The sequence below is a fragment of the Montipora foliosa genome, chromosome 14, assembly GCF_036669935.1.
Source record: "Montipora foliosa isolate CH-2021 chromosome 14, ASM3666993v2, whole genome shotgun sequence".
NCBI lineage: Eukaryota > Metazoa > Cnidaria > Anthozoa > Scleractinia > Acroporidae > Montipora > Montipora foliosa.
In genome coordinates this window covers 24,386,658-24,404,157 of record NC_090882.1, presented here as the reverse complement: position 1 = coordinate 24,404,157, position 17,500 = coordinate 24,386,658, and the positions used below count along the sequence as shown (strand labels likewise).

The following is a 17,500-nucleotide window of genomic DNA, read 5'->3' as shown; positions in this document are numbered from 1 at the left end:
AATAACAGAATAGAGAGAATATTTTGCATTTATTTCAATTTCATTAACGGCGGCGAAGTAGCCAATCACAATAATAGATTAGCGAAGATATTTCACAGTTAATTAAATTTCATAAGTGGCGAAGTAGACAATCGTAATAATAAAACAGAGGGAATATTTCGCAGTTATCGAAATTTCGTTAACGGCGAAGTAGCCAATCACAATAATAGAATAGAGAGAATATTTCGCAGTTATTTAAATTTCATTAACCAGGAAGTAGCCAATAAACATAATAGAATGAAGGAAATACTTCGCAGTTATTGCAATTTTATTTATGCCGAAGAAGACAATCAACATAATAGAATAGAGAGAACAATTCACAGTTATTCAAATGTCATTAACGCCGAAGTAGGCAATCAATAATACATTAGCGAAGATATTTCGCAGTTAATGAAATTTCATTAACGGTGAAGTAGACAATAATAATAGAATAGAGAGAATATTTTGCATTTATTTCAAAGCCATTAACGGCGAAGTGGCCAATCACAATAATAGAGTAGCGAAGATATTTCGCTGTCAGTGAAATTTCATTAACGGCGAAGTAAGCAATAGTAATAGAATAGAGAGAATCTTTTGCAGTTATTTAAATTTCATTAACGGCGAAGACGCCAATCACAATAATAGATTAGCGAAGATATTTTGCTGTTAATGAAATTTCATTAACAGCAAAGTAGACACTCGTAATAATAGAATAGAGAGAATATTTCGCAGTTCTTGAAATTTCATTAATAGCGAAGTAGCCAATACCAATGAATAGAGGGAATATCTCGCAGCAGTGCAGGCCTTCCATTAGATCACAACATCCCATATCGAGTATTATTCGCATTTATAGAAGTTTTATTTACAGGTACTTAACTGTAATCGCCTATGTACTGGCTAGCTATCTAAATCGACTACAAAAACATATAAAACAGCTGCTAATGACTTTTTTAGACAACCCGAACCATAAAACGTAATCATAAAAATGAAACTGGTCTATGACGTAGAATCGTATATGCTTATGGCACTTCATTGCAAGGTATGCTCTTTTTTTTTCTTTTTTCAGAGATGCTAAACTGAACGTTAATCTTACAAACAAAAACCAACATTCGTTTCTGGGAACTTGTTTTCTATGTTTCATAACATGTATTAGCTTCAATATCCAGGTTAACTACAGTTAGTAAGTATTGATTTTGGGCTTCGAACAACTCGGCCCAGCGGTCTCTGTTTAAGCCAAAAAGTCATTGAATTGTTTGAAAACCTCGTGATCTTAAGTCGATTTTCTTTTTCATTTACACGGTTTGTCTGGGTATATTAAGTCAGTAAGACAAGTAACATGAGTACGAAACTGGATGTCAGTCCTCTCAAAATTATAGCTACAGCTGTGGCAGTTTCTATAACTGATTGATTGTTTTTAAGTGAATTTTCTCTTGCACGAATGTCTACTTGATTATTCTCACGTCTTTGCTGTTTAGAGTTTTTATCCAAACTACATCATCCGGAAATTGAACAAAGTACCCGTTCAATTTATCGTAATCCATATTATTATATGGCAAAGCCAGTCTTGGGCAAATCCCAGCGCTCTGATTGGTTCTTTCTCGGTCGGGATTTTGCAGTACGGACCCTTTCCGTGGAAACGGTCCAAGCCGTATATTTTTGTTTTGGAGCAAAGCCGGCAAATTCATAATTTGCAGCCAAAACAGCGAAAAAAAAAAAACTGTGAATATTGTCATTTTTCATGGTGAAACTACCAGAAGAAGCTAAAAAGATTGAAAGATAAAAAGCTAAAAGATAACAAGCTAAAAAGATTGATTGCACCGCAAGTGCATTTTACTATCAGGCACAGAGTGCCATATAATAAACAACTTACTTACCGAGCTTGCTCGAGCCGTACTGGGGAACATTGGCCCACAGTCGTGGCAGTACGGACCGAGCGAAACGACCTCGGGCCAATATTCCCCAGTACGGCCCTCGCGCTCAGTTAGTAAGCGGTTAATCTTGCCCTTTATCCATCGAAGATTCTTTACAACTCCGTCAACATTCTCTTCGTACTCGAGCTCTACTTCAACCCATGTGTCCCAATCATCGTTTCTCCTACGTGTAATTTCCGTTTTGATGGTCGTTTGTCTAACCTCGCTCTCTTATCGGGAGATGTTTGTTCCACTTGGGCTTCGCTTTCATTTAGCGAACTGTTTGCTCCTCTCAAACTTAATCGAGATCGCTTTCTCTTTTTTATTTTCTTTCCTTTGCTACTTGGTTGTTATTTTCGTAACTTGCATTAATGTTTTGCTCACTTGCGACAATTTTGACGGCATGTAACCTGTCTTCCATGTAAATATTCTTCATGAGCATCGTAATGTTACTACATCCTTCACCAAATGACTGACTATTTAGGGACTCGACGGCATTGTTAGTATTGGGTGCTGCGTCCCACTCTTTGTTATCTCGTAAAGTGTAGGCCTTACAAAACATTTTCAGAATTCTCTCTCTTATCCACCACCTCACCCAAAGCGCTGACTGAGACCAATGGGCATTGGTTTGTTGATTACAAGTAGCAGCTAGATCAGGTGGAAAGAGATGTTTCGCCTCGGTTATATTCTTTACACCACAAAGGACGTTGAAAGCCAACTTGACGTCTGTTTGATTTGTTAGATCTTGTATGGCATGTCCAATGTAGCGAAAGATTTTATATTCCTCTTTGCTTTTTGTAACAATATCACTTACTCGATTAGCGGACGTTTTCCAGTGCACAGTACACCCGCGCAAACTTTTCTCGCAGAGTTCCGCTCCGATACTTCTTTCAAAGCCGTTATATTCTGCTTGATCAAAATCTACCATGATCTGCCGAAGAGTCTGCCCATTTTTAAACGACGGGTGTATTTTAGTAACGTGGGTAAATATTTCACAAATAGCTATTGCGTAGGCATGGCTGTCTTGTTTATTCAAAAGAACTCTTGCAACCGCGTTAAACTCGGCATCATGGTAATTTCGTTAAAAGCAACCATGTTCAGTAATAAAGGTCTGGAAATCCATTGTTATTTGTGTATGTGATATCCACGTACAAATCTTTGGTGTTTCTCTGTAGGTGTGCTTGATAGGGAGCAAGAAAGAATGCAAAATTTCTCGAAGGCGAAATAAGGTACTCTCGTCCTTCCATCTGGTATTTCCCCATTTTTCGTTCACTTTCGCTAAGATTCCTGATCGACCGTCTCTTGCATGTCTTCATGTTCTTTCCTGGACTTGTCAAATTCAAGAACTTGAAGGAGTGGGACAATTCCTGGATGTTAGTTTATTTAGTTTATTGCCAGTCAATCAATCATAGCTCCGCAAGAGTGTATGAAAACGCCAGTTTTGGTAGTTTAAATCCGCGAGAGAGAGTTAGCTGCCGGAAACGGCAGAGTGCTTAAGTTCCATAAAAAAGTTAAAACGCTGCAGCTGTGTCTACAAAATCTGTCCCGTAATAATATAGAGAGAGGGAAACGTTTCGCCATTAATGGCATTTCAATAACTGCGAATTTTGTGGTTCCAATACATCTTTAGAGGGAAACTTTCGCCGTTTGTGACATTTCATTTACTACGAAATCTGTGGTTCTAATATATATTTAGGGGGAAACGTTTGGTCGTTACTGACATTTCAATCACTGCAAAATTTGTGATTCCAACATACATTCAGTGGGAAATCTTTCGCCCTTAATGACATTTTGATAACTGCGAAATTTGTGGCTCCAATATTTGTGGGGGAAAATCTTTCGCAGTTAATGAGATTTAAATTACTGCGAAATCTTCGGTATATAATAAAAGTATACTGATAAAGTTTTTTGCTAACTTTTATTAACTATCTGTAGATAAATATAGCTGCAAAATTTTCATTTATACATATACCCCGCACTAACTCTTCAAAAACAACTTTTGAAGAGAACATTAACAAATTTAACTCATGTCTCCTTGCTAGAGGTTATCCGAAACGTCTGATTGAGACACTTCTATCAGACATTAAATATACAGAAAGGGAATCAGCGCTAAAACAAGATAAAAGGATAATTACCTTGCCCTTTGTGACACAGTATCACCCGGGAGTGCCACACCTTTAAAAAGTTTTATTAGAAAAATGGCACTTGATACAAAATCAGCCTTCCCTATGGCAAATTTTCAAAGAGCCACCACTCATATCCTTCAAAAGAGGAAAATCTCTCAAGGACGTGCTTGTGAGAGCGAAACTTTAAAGAGATCATAGACCAAAAAATACAATACAATAGCCTCATGTGAGAGTGGAACTTTAAAGAGGTCAAAAACCGGAAATACGGTACAAAAATCTCAATTGTTAAGGAGTTGTGTAGGCCTGTCAATCCTTGCTACCTACTACTGTGGCCATGCTTGCTGGGCTTTACCAGACCGCATTTTCCCGGTAAGCCTGGCCAAAAACCCGGAAAGCCTGACCTGGCCAGCCTTTGCCAGGCTAGCCAGGTTTTTGGCGGGGCTCCTGATGCAAGGGACGTTTGTTGTAAGTTGTGATCTTTGCTCTCAAACAAAGACTTTGCCAGAATCTTAAATTATTTTAGTATCACACAGTCAGTCAAAAGACCAAGATCTACAAAAACAACCAAAGTGGTTTCTGAAAACAGTTTATTGCACAATCAGAAATGGAGATGACTGAAATAATTTTTACCAAAAAAGCTTTTCACAAAACACTTGTATGAAACTCCATTTTAAAACGTTCAGTAGACTGTTGGTGTCTTATAATATTAGCCGTTGAACGATCGTGTTTTTATTCGAAGAATCAGAAATGCCTTTTAGAGCTTTCCGCCTTTGGAAAACGAAAATTTCCAATGGATCTATTTCATATTTGTGCTTGTGAGTATTTTTGGAGCTTCTTTTGAGGCTACATGGGTTCATACGGTACTTCTGTCATATTGTCTTCAAATGTATCTTGCAAAGTTGCTGAAATTCTCTCTCGCCTTGTTGCTCATTTCACAAACTTCAAGAAAAGATCTTACAGCAATATTATAGGTAAAAAAAGTGTCAAGTTTTAATTAATTTATTCTCATTATTAATTTGCAAGCTGCACCTCTAATTCTTCTACTAGTTTTGATCAGGAAGAATGCAGCTCACTGCTGTATGGTGGCTCATCAATTTCAAAAACTTCAAGGTTTGAAGCAAAAACACAATCTGCATTCCCGAGCAGTGCATAGTGTACTTAAGCTTATTAAGTCATGCCTTCCATAAGAAAACAAGTGCCCTTCATCAGGATACCTTATTTGAAAAATAAATCTAGCATGTAGGATTTCATTTCAAAAAGCATGTCAGCTGTTTCAGTTGTCAGTATCCAGTGGAGGATGAAATTTGCCTGTCAGTGAATGACCAGTGCGCAAGGCCTGCAATGCAAGCTAAGCCTTTTTGGCTCCCTCTCTCCCCAGTCTTCCCAGTCGTTTTCTTCCCGAATTCTTTCCCTGTTCCCTCCCCTTAAGCGCCTGCTGCGCAGGCTAAAAGGAAATTAACTTCAACACTTGTTTAATTTGACTTAAAAAATGAAAAGTCTTCCAGTCCAGCCCAAATGAATGCTGATCATTATAAGTATACTAAGATCTTGTAAGGTCTTTCTTAAGATTAGTTTGCAACATTTTTCACAAAAACCTCAAAAGACCAGGAGCCCATTACCCGGAGCTTCCATCTGTATTGTACCCTTGAGTCAACCCTGTCCCATATCTTTCTATTTTTAGAACTATTACATTTTGACGTATGTGACTTATGTGACGTATGGGTCTGAGAACATATGTGAAGTAGTACACATACGTCACATACGTATGTGACATAATAAATGGCTGACCATAGGTCTGTTATGATCAGCTATTGTGAAAACACCCAGTAGAGCCCCCCTGCGAGGTGCTTCTAAGGATAGAAAGATACGGGACAGGGTTGACTCAGAGGGTTAATATGGAAGATGGAGGCTCCAGGTAATGGGCTCCTGACAAGACGTTAAATGAGATCTTCTAGGATGTGTACTAAGGTCTTATAAGATCTTCACCAAGATCCTTACTTAGATCTTTTAAGATCTTTTTTAAGATCTTATTTAAGATTCTTACTAGATCTTGTAAGATCTTTGCTAAGATCTTGTAAGATTTTTACTAAGATCTTGTGTAAGATGTTTGCTAGTTCTTGTAAGATTTTTACTAAGATCTTGTAAGATTTTTATTAAGATCTTGTAAGATCTTTTTCAGTAAGATCATGTAAGGTAGTCCTAAGATCTTATTAAAATCTGGTAAGATTCTTTTAAGATCTTACAAGATCGAAAACATCAGCAACCTTAAATTTTTTTATCAAAATTTGTTAAGCAAATGAATTAAGATCTTATTAAGGTCAAAGATCTTAAAGAAGATGTTATTAAGATTTTCATCTTAATGCCCATCTTACAAGATTCTTACAAGATCTTAATAAGATTTCCACCTGGGAATTCTATTTCACCCCTGAGTGATAGTTTATGGCTTTAACGTGTAACACTATGATACACTGTAGATTGAATCATTCTACACCTGGTCCAGTGATAGCTATGATCACTCCCAAAAATAATTTGAAGTACATGCATTTTTCCTTAATGGATGGATAACTGTCAACTAGGTTAAGCTCAATAACAAAAAAGCTGTTAGTGCCCAAATGCTTGTCATTGTCCTCCTCTACAGCTAAGCTTGCTGTGTGGTATTAATAATAACGCTCTCAATGTCCAAGCAAACGAATTCAAACCGGCTTTTAGGTAGCTAGCTATTAATGGAAAGTTCTAAATAATATTACTTAATATTACTATTCTATACAATCACTATACTAAGTGTTAAACATTACAAAGACATACAGTACAAAGTGAGGAAATTAAGTATCAATGTTCATAGGTTCATAAATATACATATAATTAACTTTATAGAAATAGCTAAAAGGCTCAACCAAACAAAGTCAAGGCACGTGTACTTTTTGATGAAACGTTTCTTACAAGGTTCAGAATGTATAATTTTAGCTTCTTACTAAAGTTACTTATTACTGTATTGTAAGGATTGATGTTTATTCAGAGTCAAAGGGATATCAACACCCGTGTTTTTTGGCGACACGTGCAACCAACTCGCCATCCAATCAAATATGTTGTGGCTTGCTATATGTGCACATTTTTTGTGATTAACTCTCTGTCTCAGTTTATTCTGACCGCGTACATGTAGTGAGTCTTTTTCCCCTCCCACCCCCCCCCCCCCCGCCCCATGTGATCTAATAGGGTTATCCTCTTCATACATGTATTATTATAGGTAGTTCTGAAACGGTGGCACATCTCCTATTTGCAGATATACCTTATTGTCATAATTATTCATTCTTTTGTCATGTGTATTAAAAATGGTCTGGGGATAAGTGTTGATCGTGCCAACTGTTCGGTCCCACGGTGAAGCGATGCCAGGGTTGCTGTAGCTTGGGTTAGAAATGAGGCACATCTACCTCCCCTTGGTGGCCCAACCTTCTAGGCGCTTGGCATAGGTACATGCTGCTCAGGGCAGCTGTGCTCTGTGCACGACCAGTATGCCGCTGGCTTACACTAGCCTAGCGCCAGTGACTGGCCTCTCTGTGGCAGGCAGCACTCAGGTCCTGGATGACACTTTATCCCCACCCTTAGCTTTTTTTCTCCCACAAATACTACGTCGTCAACTGTGGGTTATATTAAGTCTAATAATATATTAGTCTACATTAACATTAGACAAGCACAGAGGTTTGTATCAGAACATGGTTACTAGCATCCTCGCTTCCATTCTAAGGCCAGGTAACTTAGCTATAATTGTAAAATGGTCTATTAATGGCAAGATAAAAATTTAGGGTTAGGGTAACGGTCTATGCATTGTGTTGGATCAACACAAACAGTGATAAGCGTAAACACACCACTGTTAGGACAGATCAAACAACGTTCACGAAGGCATTCTCTTCAAAATGGAACCTTGGTCAGCCAAACCTTGCATGATCAGCACTCAAACTAGAAAGCTGACGCAGATAGCTGTTTTGGGCTTGTTGGCCCTCGTCAATGTGCTGTGGATAAAACACAATGAGCCTCAGTGACACTTCATCTTTCTCATATGTGTGGCCTTTCATTCTAGAAAAAGTCATAAGATTGTCTTGCACAAAGGCCACGTTACTTGAGCAATTGCTGGTTTTCACTCACGTGATCAACAGCCATGTTTTTCGACGAAAACAAAAGGAAGCATTTGCATAATAATAGAGTTAAATTCCCGCAGGATTTGGTCGGGGCACCAACATGGCCGCCTTTTCTTTGTTTAGGGCACCAACATGGCGGTCGTGACGTCATGTGAAAACCGAGAATTGCAACCATTGGCAACCCTCAAAGGGAAACCATCAAAATGGCAAGATGATGTCTGAGATGAAACTTGTGCTTGACATTGAGTTTGGTGGTAGCCTGTTCCAGGCTCCCAGATAGTTGGGAAAACGATACCGAGCGTTTTTCGCACACGGTTTCTCCATTTGCTTTCCGGTCTATCTGGGAGCCTGGAACAGCCAAGTTTGGTAACCATGCCTCGAAAATTATGTGCAACCAGGCCTTGGGCATGTGGGGAGACTGGTACTGTTTTGAATGTGATATAAACAATATATACTACATGCTTGTAATCCAAAAGTACTTTTCTTTGTTCGCACATGTTTTGGGAAGAGATGTAGTGCTGATGTATAGTGCTGACCTATCAGCATGGCTGCGTTTGTTCTTTCAAAAAAAGCGTATTAAGTTCCTTCTAAAGAGCTGCAGACAGGGCAACAGAGAACACCAACAAGGATTGCAGTACAAAATACATTCTTTTACATTATATTTGGATACATAAGGTAAAGCACCAAAAAATAATTGACAATAACTAAACATGCAAAACTTGCGGTAGGCAGGTGCTAAAGTCGAACCAAGCGAAAAACAGTTAATTTTGTAAACTAAAGCTATCCAACGTTTGCCTCAAGGTCTTAACATTTTTTTAACGTCAATCCGAGGTGAGCAATCCGAGTTGATCGGGTCTGACTTTTGTACCTACCTCATGCACAGTAAGATCCAGACTTCAGCAAATCAGAGCATTATCTCAAATTTATAAATGAGGCACATTTGGGTCTGAGGTTTTTCATTCCTGTATTTTTGATGACTTTAAACTTACTGCCAGCAGCAAAATGCTTTTAATGTATGCATTAGAATTCAAATGACAATTACCATTAAGGCATTCATTAGACTGCATGAACACACACCTGGCCCCAGTTTTTCATAAGGTCGATAACGCTATGCACTGGATAAATCACTATCCATTGGATAGCGCAATTGGTTTCGCTATGACTTATCCACTAGATACTAGTAATTTATCCGGCAGATAGCACCATTCATCGTTTGAACAACTGTGGCCTGGTAATTATGTTATATTAGATGTGTGACAAGGTAGCGGTAAAATAAGATTAAAGAGTTTTTTAGTCATATAAAGAAACCAGATTTTGCAGCAATGAAAGTACTAAAACTCGTTTCTAGTCCTGCAACACAGTATTTTAATAGGCATTTACCTCTGCTCGCAGAATTTTCTGTGGTCTAGTATTCATCGCTACCGCCTCTGAATTATATAAGGTCCTTAGTTCGATTCCAGCTACTACAAATAGTTTTTTTTTACGGGGAAACAAGTTTAAATTATAAATAATATTAAGAAAAAAATAAGAGTAAATTAACAAATAATTTATTTATTTATAGAATGGGAATTAAGGATATCAATTATGTACTAAAGTCACCATTTAAGGTCATTCCCTTGAAAATGATGTTGCAGATATTTGTCAACCTCGGAACAATTGATATTCATACACAGGACATTGAAAAAACGCAACAAAAAGATGGGGTCACAGTGCTTGTTTTCGCAGTGCATGCCCTTTATCCTAAGTGTTTTTTACCGAATTACGCGAGAAGTGTTCGAAACTTGATCAACCGGAAAAATTGTGATATAGCAGACGCTACTGAGTGTTACTGAAAACTTGAGCCTACTTGTTTGTCTGGGCTATAATCTCTTAGTAAAGTGATTTCAAATTGATCAGTCATGCAAATAAAGGTAAGCAAATTGGACTGCTACAGTCATCACCTTGCACTCAGTGTTTGGCTCCAAATGCAGTTTCACGTCATTTATGTGTAACTACAACTTATACTATCCAACTTTTTTTCTCCGTAAATATGTTTTCTGTATACCTATTACGAGTAAATAAAACCATTAAAAATGGGGGGTCACCATGCTCGTTTCTTTTCAACACAACGACAAATGGACAGCAAAGGGGCAATTTCGGCTTCAAAATGATCATTTTCCCAAAAGGATTGGCGAATTTCGAAAAAAGAACTTCTTAACCGAGAAGAATTATCATGATTGCACTTAAAAGCTTTTGAACAGCAAAAGCGGCCTTTGTTGTCTCTCTTCAGATGGCTGGCGAGAAAGGCCGCCATATTCAAAGGCGTAATGCGATGCGCAGTGTGAGATACGTGGTGCAAAACTAGGAAATCACCTTAAAAATAACTTTGTTTTTAAACATTTTATTTGAAGAATCAACGAAGTTTTATCATTATAGTTGTTGAAGTCAGTGTCAGAAGCACCAGGAGGTGTGTAAAGGCAACCAACATAAGCATTTTTACTATGGAGCTGTAGAAAATCCCCTAAATTCATGTGGATTCATACAATGAACTATTTGGAGACTGCATGGAGATCAGTTCTTCATTTCAACATTAGGTTGAATATACTGTGACCATTCAACTCCACCACCCAATTCATGTTCCCTAGAATACGAGATAAAATCATATCCTGGAAGATTTAAAAGATCAGAATTACACCTTTGCAACCACGTTTCAGAGATAGCATGTATTGCAGTTGACATAATGAGAGAACGTATTGCAACTAGTCCTCTTTCTTCTCTTTATTACATTTATCCATCAAAAAGATCAAACCTAGAACGTATTGCAACTTGTCTTTGCAACAAGTCCTCCTTCCTTCGCTTTATTACATTTAGCTTTCACGGAGATTAAACGTAGGACGTATTGCAACTAGTCCTCTTCGTCTTCCTCGAATTCTCACTTTACTACATTTAGCTTTCAAAGAGATTAAACCATTGTAATTTCATTGTGTTGAAACTCCCTTGTTATTCATCAATACTTGGCAGTTCAGGAAATAATGGCACACACAATTTCAAATACATGTAGGAGAGAAGAGAAGCAATGACAAATCCCCAAGACCATATTTTCCTACAGTGCATCATGCTCTATGAACTGAGCAAAAGAGGTGTTACATCTGTTGGTGATCTACTCAAGAGACTCTCTCTGAAGTACAAAGCTAGATAGGTCCGTCATATATAATCAAAGATTGAGCCTTCACTCTGTTTCGTGAAGTTGCTAAGGGTCCCGATCAAAGCATTGCACATACATGTAGGCTATAGATTGATGATATCTACCTTTATTTGCAGGCAGGCTTATGAAGATCGTAATCAGTGCACAAGGTCTGGAGGGAGAAAAGCAGGAAGAGTTCTATGAAATGTTAACTGCGCAAGTCAAACTCTTTGAGAAATACCATCACTATTCCACAGATACTGTAAATGGACTGGCCAAGTTAATTGACCTTTTGGAACGAACCTTTCAGCTACACTTAGTGACTGTCAACGTGGGCTCTCTGGTAATCATTGTGGATTGCCAAACCTTAAAAGGTCTTGATCATCTCTGGAATGACTATCTCTCTGGTCACGTCAATAGCATGGCTGAGCAGTACCTTGTAACTGATGAAATGAAGCAGAAACTCGGCCTGGAGACAATAAGCCTGAAGACAACCATAGCAGAGGAAAACTACGTGGCCTGCAGGAAAGCTATGGAAATTCAAGGTGCTTAATTATATGTAGACAAATGTAGATAATTGATGAAACACAATCAAGAAGTTTTGGGTTATGCTTGGAAAGTATATTCGGCTGTACAGGTAGGAGCTGGACCTTGGCCCTTCAGTGGTGTATCTATGATGTGCATAGTATATTATACAGTCTTTTCTACAACTTGAAATATATGATGCATTAGTGTCTATTAAATGTGTGTACGTCGCAAAATTAATGTGCAGCACGGGAGTCTTGGGCTTTAAGACTTTAATCTCACTTTTTGCATATATAATAAGCTGCATTCACACGCTGAAATTTTAAGCCTGTGAGCCTTTGACGTCACTTTTCCCCGGATCCAACCCTCTGAGGTCCACTTGGTCAGTTTTGAACGTGATTAATGGCGGACCATGAAACACAAACACAAACACACTTCTAAAATCTGAAGGAAAAAAAGGATGTGATTTGTTGATCACAGGGGCACTTTAACCCTAGCTTTGCCTTCCTTGAGGGCCACCTCTAGATTTTACTTCGTCTAATGCCGTGAGATTTTACTCATCAGCAGGGAACCCATTATGAGTGAAAGATGATTTCACTTGTCAGTGGCGAACCTCGTAAGGGTGAAAGAATGAATTTCCTCATGTCAGAGTAGTTTGCCCTGTTATTGTTTCTATCCCTAAACTCGATGTTTTGATAAAACTGTACTCAAGCTGCACACTGTCACTTTCACTTTAAATTATGTACATGTACATAAGCAGCATAATTAATGAATATTCTGAAGAAATAACAGTACCGAAAAGTTACATCCAACTCTTTTTAATCTAAGTGTTGACATGTCTTTGTTTCAGAAGAATCAGGCAGTGCTTGCTTATCCTCTCAACAAGATGTACTTCATCACGGATCCGGCACAAGTGTGATGGACACATCTGCAGATCACAACGTGGTTTGTTTCTTGCATTATTTGCAAATGGGAAGTAGTAAAGAGGCTAATGGATTTCTAAAAATCATGGCTGTACACTGATCGGAACAACAATAAGCATAATGTTAAAACTACAAAAGAATGAAACAAAAAGGAAAACGAAAGAAAAAAAGACATTTGTTTTTATCCTGGCAAACACGCAGATATCTCAACTGACTTTAATTCATGCGTGTTGTATAAGTATTGTAACAAACTGGTAGAGACTTACAGTTTGCATATTGAGGTTTACGATGTTGTGCATTGACTGCCATGAAAAATCATGAATGATATACATGTCATGATGTCCATGATTCCCAAAAGGACAATAATAATATTGTGGAACCGCTTTTCATTGATATATTGTAGAGCAGTAACAAAAGACTTTCCCTCTGTTACTCCTGAGGTTATATGATGATCAACTTCTTACCTTGATTCATTCCACAGTTCAATTATATGTCGTCATATCTACATCTTTTACAGGTTGATTACGAACCCACAAAATGATCAGCTCCCCTTTTTATTGACAGCTCAAATGCTCTAGCACTGCACTGGTATCCCAGAGATCATCGGTTTGAATCCTTTTTGAAGCCTGGATTTTTCAGGCTTTCCTTTCGTTGCTGCTCAAATTTATGTCTTTCATATATAATTAAGTCTGGTCATAAATCAACTGTATTTCAGTTGTGCCAAGTACTTCAGGTGTTTACTAGTGGTCTCAAGATAAGAAGTTTAATGACCAGTTGATCCCTTTATTCATAAAGTACACTCAAATTCACCATATAACGACAGTAATTGAAAGGAGTTTTACCTTTCGATAATTCTCTGTAGCCATCTGAATCTTAGTTTAATGGCTTTCAATTAGCTCCCACATCCTCCCACATTCATTTTTCCTGAAGTTCAGTATAATATATTGGAGTATTTGAACTAGTTATTGGGAGCAAAGTTCAAAGGTTCAACTAGAGTTCAGAGCATGCCCAAGTCCTTAATCTTCAGATGTGTTCTTTATAAATTATTCTTGATTTTCCCAAGGTCTTAGGGGGTATTTACATGACATCGGGACAAACTCAGATTGGTATGAAATCTTTGCACCTGTTTACATGGAACCGGGACGAAATGCTTGGTGCCTGGTTTTGAGACAACAATGACATCTTTTGGCTAATAAATATATCGATGGCCCAAAAGAGTACAAGCTTGAAATTTCTGGACCCAGTCTGAGATTTGCTGTCATCAGGGCGCTTTAGCAATGACAACGGGAACAGCAACAAGAACGTCATCTCAAAACATAAATTCTCATTATTGTAATCACTTCACGGTTATTCCAAGTTTTTTGATATGCCAAAGGTTTTGCAGTTCCTCAGAAATGAAATCGTCATGAGCCGCACTTAATTTAGGGGACAAATTTAAAATTTATCTTCAAGTGTTGATGTTCTACATAAAACCTTAAATTTAGCTATTTCACGTTGTTGTTTTGCTGACAACGGCAAAGAAGTGAACAAAAGTGAAAAATGCACGTGCTGGGCGTACAAAGCCATTGTTTTTGCCCACTAAATATGCAAATTTGTGACGTTCTTGTTGCCGTCGCCATTGTCTTTGCTAAAGCTCTCTATTTAGACGGGAACGGTACGAACTCAGACCAGTACAAGAGTTTCTTGTCTCGGTCCAGCAACCGAGACGAAGTCAGACCAGTCCGAGTTAATTGTCAGGCCAGTCTCATGTAAACGCAAGAAAAGAAATGTATGGAGACTCATGCTGGTCTGACTTCGTCCCGGTCCTGTCCATGATTCTTCCAAAAAAGACAATAACTGTAGAACAGCTTTTCAAATTTTGATTCAAGATCATGTAGAGAAGTTAGAAAAGCCTTTCCTTCTGCTCAAGTATGTAATTTAACATGTCTTTGACATATTAAAGGAGCAGTGTCACCGGTGGCGCATGCATGGCAGCCTGCCAAAATTTTTTAAAAAGTCAAAGGAGTGTGTGGGGAGTGAATATCTTACACAATTAAAGCCATCCGTGGTCACTTTAGTGAACCAAATATCCTGTGGCGTTCAGAAACAAATTCACTATATTTTCGTTGTTGTTCTTTGCTCCTTTTTTCTTTGCCGGATTTTGGTTGTTTTGAAGGGGATTTGATCGTGGGTTACCATGTCGAGTCGAGGCGGCCATCGAGCTGGAAGCGGACTCCTCAAGAAAGCAAAAGAAGAGCAGTCAAAATACCAATACAGCTTCTACAATGAAGAGAAACTTTTTAAGACGTGAATTCATGAGAAATTCGTCGTATGGTGTAATTGAAGCGCAAGCTGTTTCACTATTTATACCGAAGATCGAAGTCCATCTTCGTATTTCATTTCTAGCGAGTCGCATAAATGTTAGAGAGCACCACATCATCGTTTGTTGATAACACATTTACTATCTTCACTCTAAAATGTCTATTTGAATATTTTGAAGAAAAAGCTGCATTTAAATGAGGGGAACTTGATGCACTGGTTGTGTTTATTTGAAACCCGCAAGCCGCCCTTAAAACACGGTGAATTTTTTCGCTGCTTGTCTTCTTTCGACTTCAAAGTCGTCTCTTGGAAATAAATGCACTTTCTTTCAGCTTTGAAATGGCATGTTTGTCTTGATAATATGTCTGCTTTATCGCAGAGAAAAAAAATGTATGTGTGAGTGCGTGAACCACCGACAGTGTTCCCAGTCACACTTCACTGAATTCAGCTGTCACGCAGAAAACAAACATGGAAAGTGGGAGCTACATAAAACCAATTTAACTACAGGTTCTTTCAAATTATGGTGAAATTTAGTGTACTTTATGAATAAAGAGATCAACTTATTGTCTTACCTGAGATTTTTAGAGAGCTAATGAAGTGCTTGGCTCAACTAAAATATAGTTGATTTATGACAAGACTTAATATAGGGAAGACAAATTTGAACTGCAAAAAAATCAAGTTAAGATGTAATGCTATGGAAACCTATAGGTTTTGATACCTCTTAACTAATGTTTAGCGCTAACCAGGCTTTAAGCAGCCGGCCCTTGGCCTATGTTCAAGCCTATAATGTGCTGGGTTTATCCACTAAAGTAGACAAAAATGGTATGCCATTGGCACAACCGTGTGTAATAGACATGGTCTTTTTGTTTGCGGGAACCCAATTGAAGTTGTAGAAGTTTCAGGGGAAGAATGAAAGTACAGGAGAATGTGAATTTATCTTGTTTGGACGTTTTGGCAAAATAACTTGAAAATGACATGACAACTAACATTCTGGAAAACTTGTGGGCGTGGCTTTGGTTTAAAGTTTTCCCTCCTCTGATTTGAGTTGTGTGCAGTTCGAATTGAATGTGGCCATATTTTAGGGAATTATTTTAAGCGAATCAGATTTAGACTGCATAATTCAGTGGTTTGATCAGCCAGAAGATCAAGTTGACCTTCCCTCTCCCACTTTCGTAGAGCTGCATTTGACCCTGACATGATCACAGGAAAGCAATTGATACCAGTTTGAATTGGGGACACTAGAGAAATCAAACTAAATAAACCCATATCGTCATATTGTATGTTAAGTTTGTGATTTTTTTCCGTAGGTATCTCGAAGTGCTTTTCATAGGGCAGCAGTCAATGGACAATATGAGGAGGTCAACAGGCACCTGAAGAATGGTGCAAATGTTGATGAAAGAGATCAGGTTCTTCAAGAGATTTGTATTAATATCGTATTTTCAGTTAAATTTCTGCATTACCACTGACCAAATTATACTATACACCAAGTTTGCGTTGCCTTTTGTGTGGGTGTTAGAAAAGATACAGTGATGAATGCTGTGTCACTGTGGGGGAATTTCCTGAAAAACAGGGGCTGTGCAGGAGCTTAATTAAGGTGGCTCAAACCAGTTCCAATGCTTCCAAGGAACGCTCTTATTAGAAAAAACGGCTCTACAACGCTGTATCGTGTATTAGCAATACAGTCGAACCTCTATTATCCGGACAATTTTGTCATGAATATTTATAAGGCATGATCAAGATCCGTAGCCATATTTTTTTCAAAACTACAGCGTTGAAAAGTGAAGTAAAGGCGAGTTTCTTTCGCTTTCAAAAAGCAAAAGCAGTGCGTGCAAGTGTCGTAATTAACTAATGAAGAACTTTCGAATGAGTTCTGATTGGCGTAGAGTTGCTTTGTTGCTAAGTGAAGTTTCACGCTCTATCGGCTCGTTCGGCATTGTATGCAAAATGGACAAGCTACACAGCGACCTGAATGGCGTGTCTAGAAAACGAAGACCCTAAGACCCTAAGATCTCGAAAACTCGAAAGAAGTAACCCCAAACCCTCAATTTGGCTAACCCTAGGCTTGAAGTTGGTTTTTAGGCCTAGGGCATCACAGGGCCAATACATACATCTGACTGGAAATGAAGATGTGCGGCCGCACGTAGAGCGTGGTTACTTGCTTAAATATGGCGGATCACCCAACTTTCACTTTGAAACAAGTTATAGCGAACGAAGGCCTTGAACTTCACTTGAGGTCACTCAAAAAACGAACTTTAGGCTTAGTGTTAGCCAAATTGAGGGTTTTGGGTTACTTTTTTTTGAGTTTTCGGGGTCTTAGTTTTTGAGACACCCGTCCTGAAAGATAAACAGTTTATAATTTTGCGATTAGAGAAAGGAGGAAAAGGAACCATTTTGTCAGCTGAAT

General features: G+C 38.3%; 1 protein-coding gene across 2 annotated transcripts in view; it reads left to right on the top strand.

Moving 5' to 3' along the window:
- The window catches only part of LOC137984274 (uncharacterized), a 69,278-nt gene that overhangs the window by 32,967 nt on the left and 18,811 nt on the right, over positions 1-17,500 (top strand). Inside the window, exons 7-9 of one of the 2 annotated variants that reach the window (XM_068831393.1) lie at positions 11,488-11,895; positions 12,729-12,820; positions 16,404-16,502. In XM_068831393.1, the coding sequence (XP_068687494.1) occupies positions 11,488-11,895; positions 12,729-12,820; positions 16,404-16,502 (599 nt within the window). Of the gene's footprint in view, positions 1-11,487; positions 11,896-12,725; positions 12,821-16,403; positions 16,503-17,500 lie in introns of both variants that reach the window. The other variant, XM_068831392.1, reaches the window with a different exon arrangement.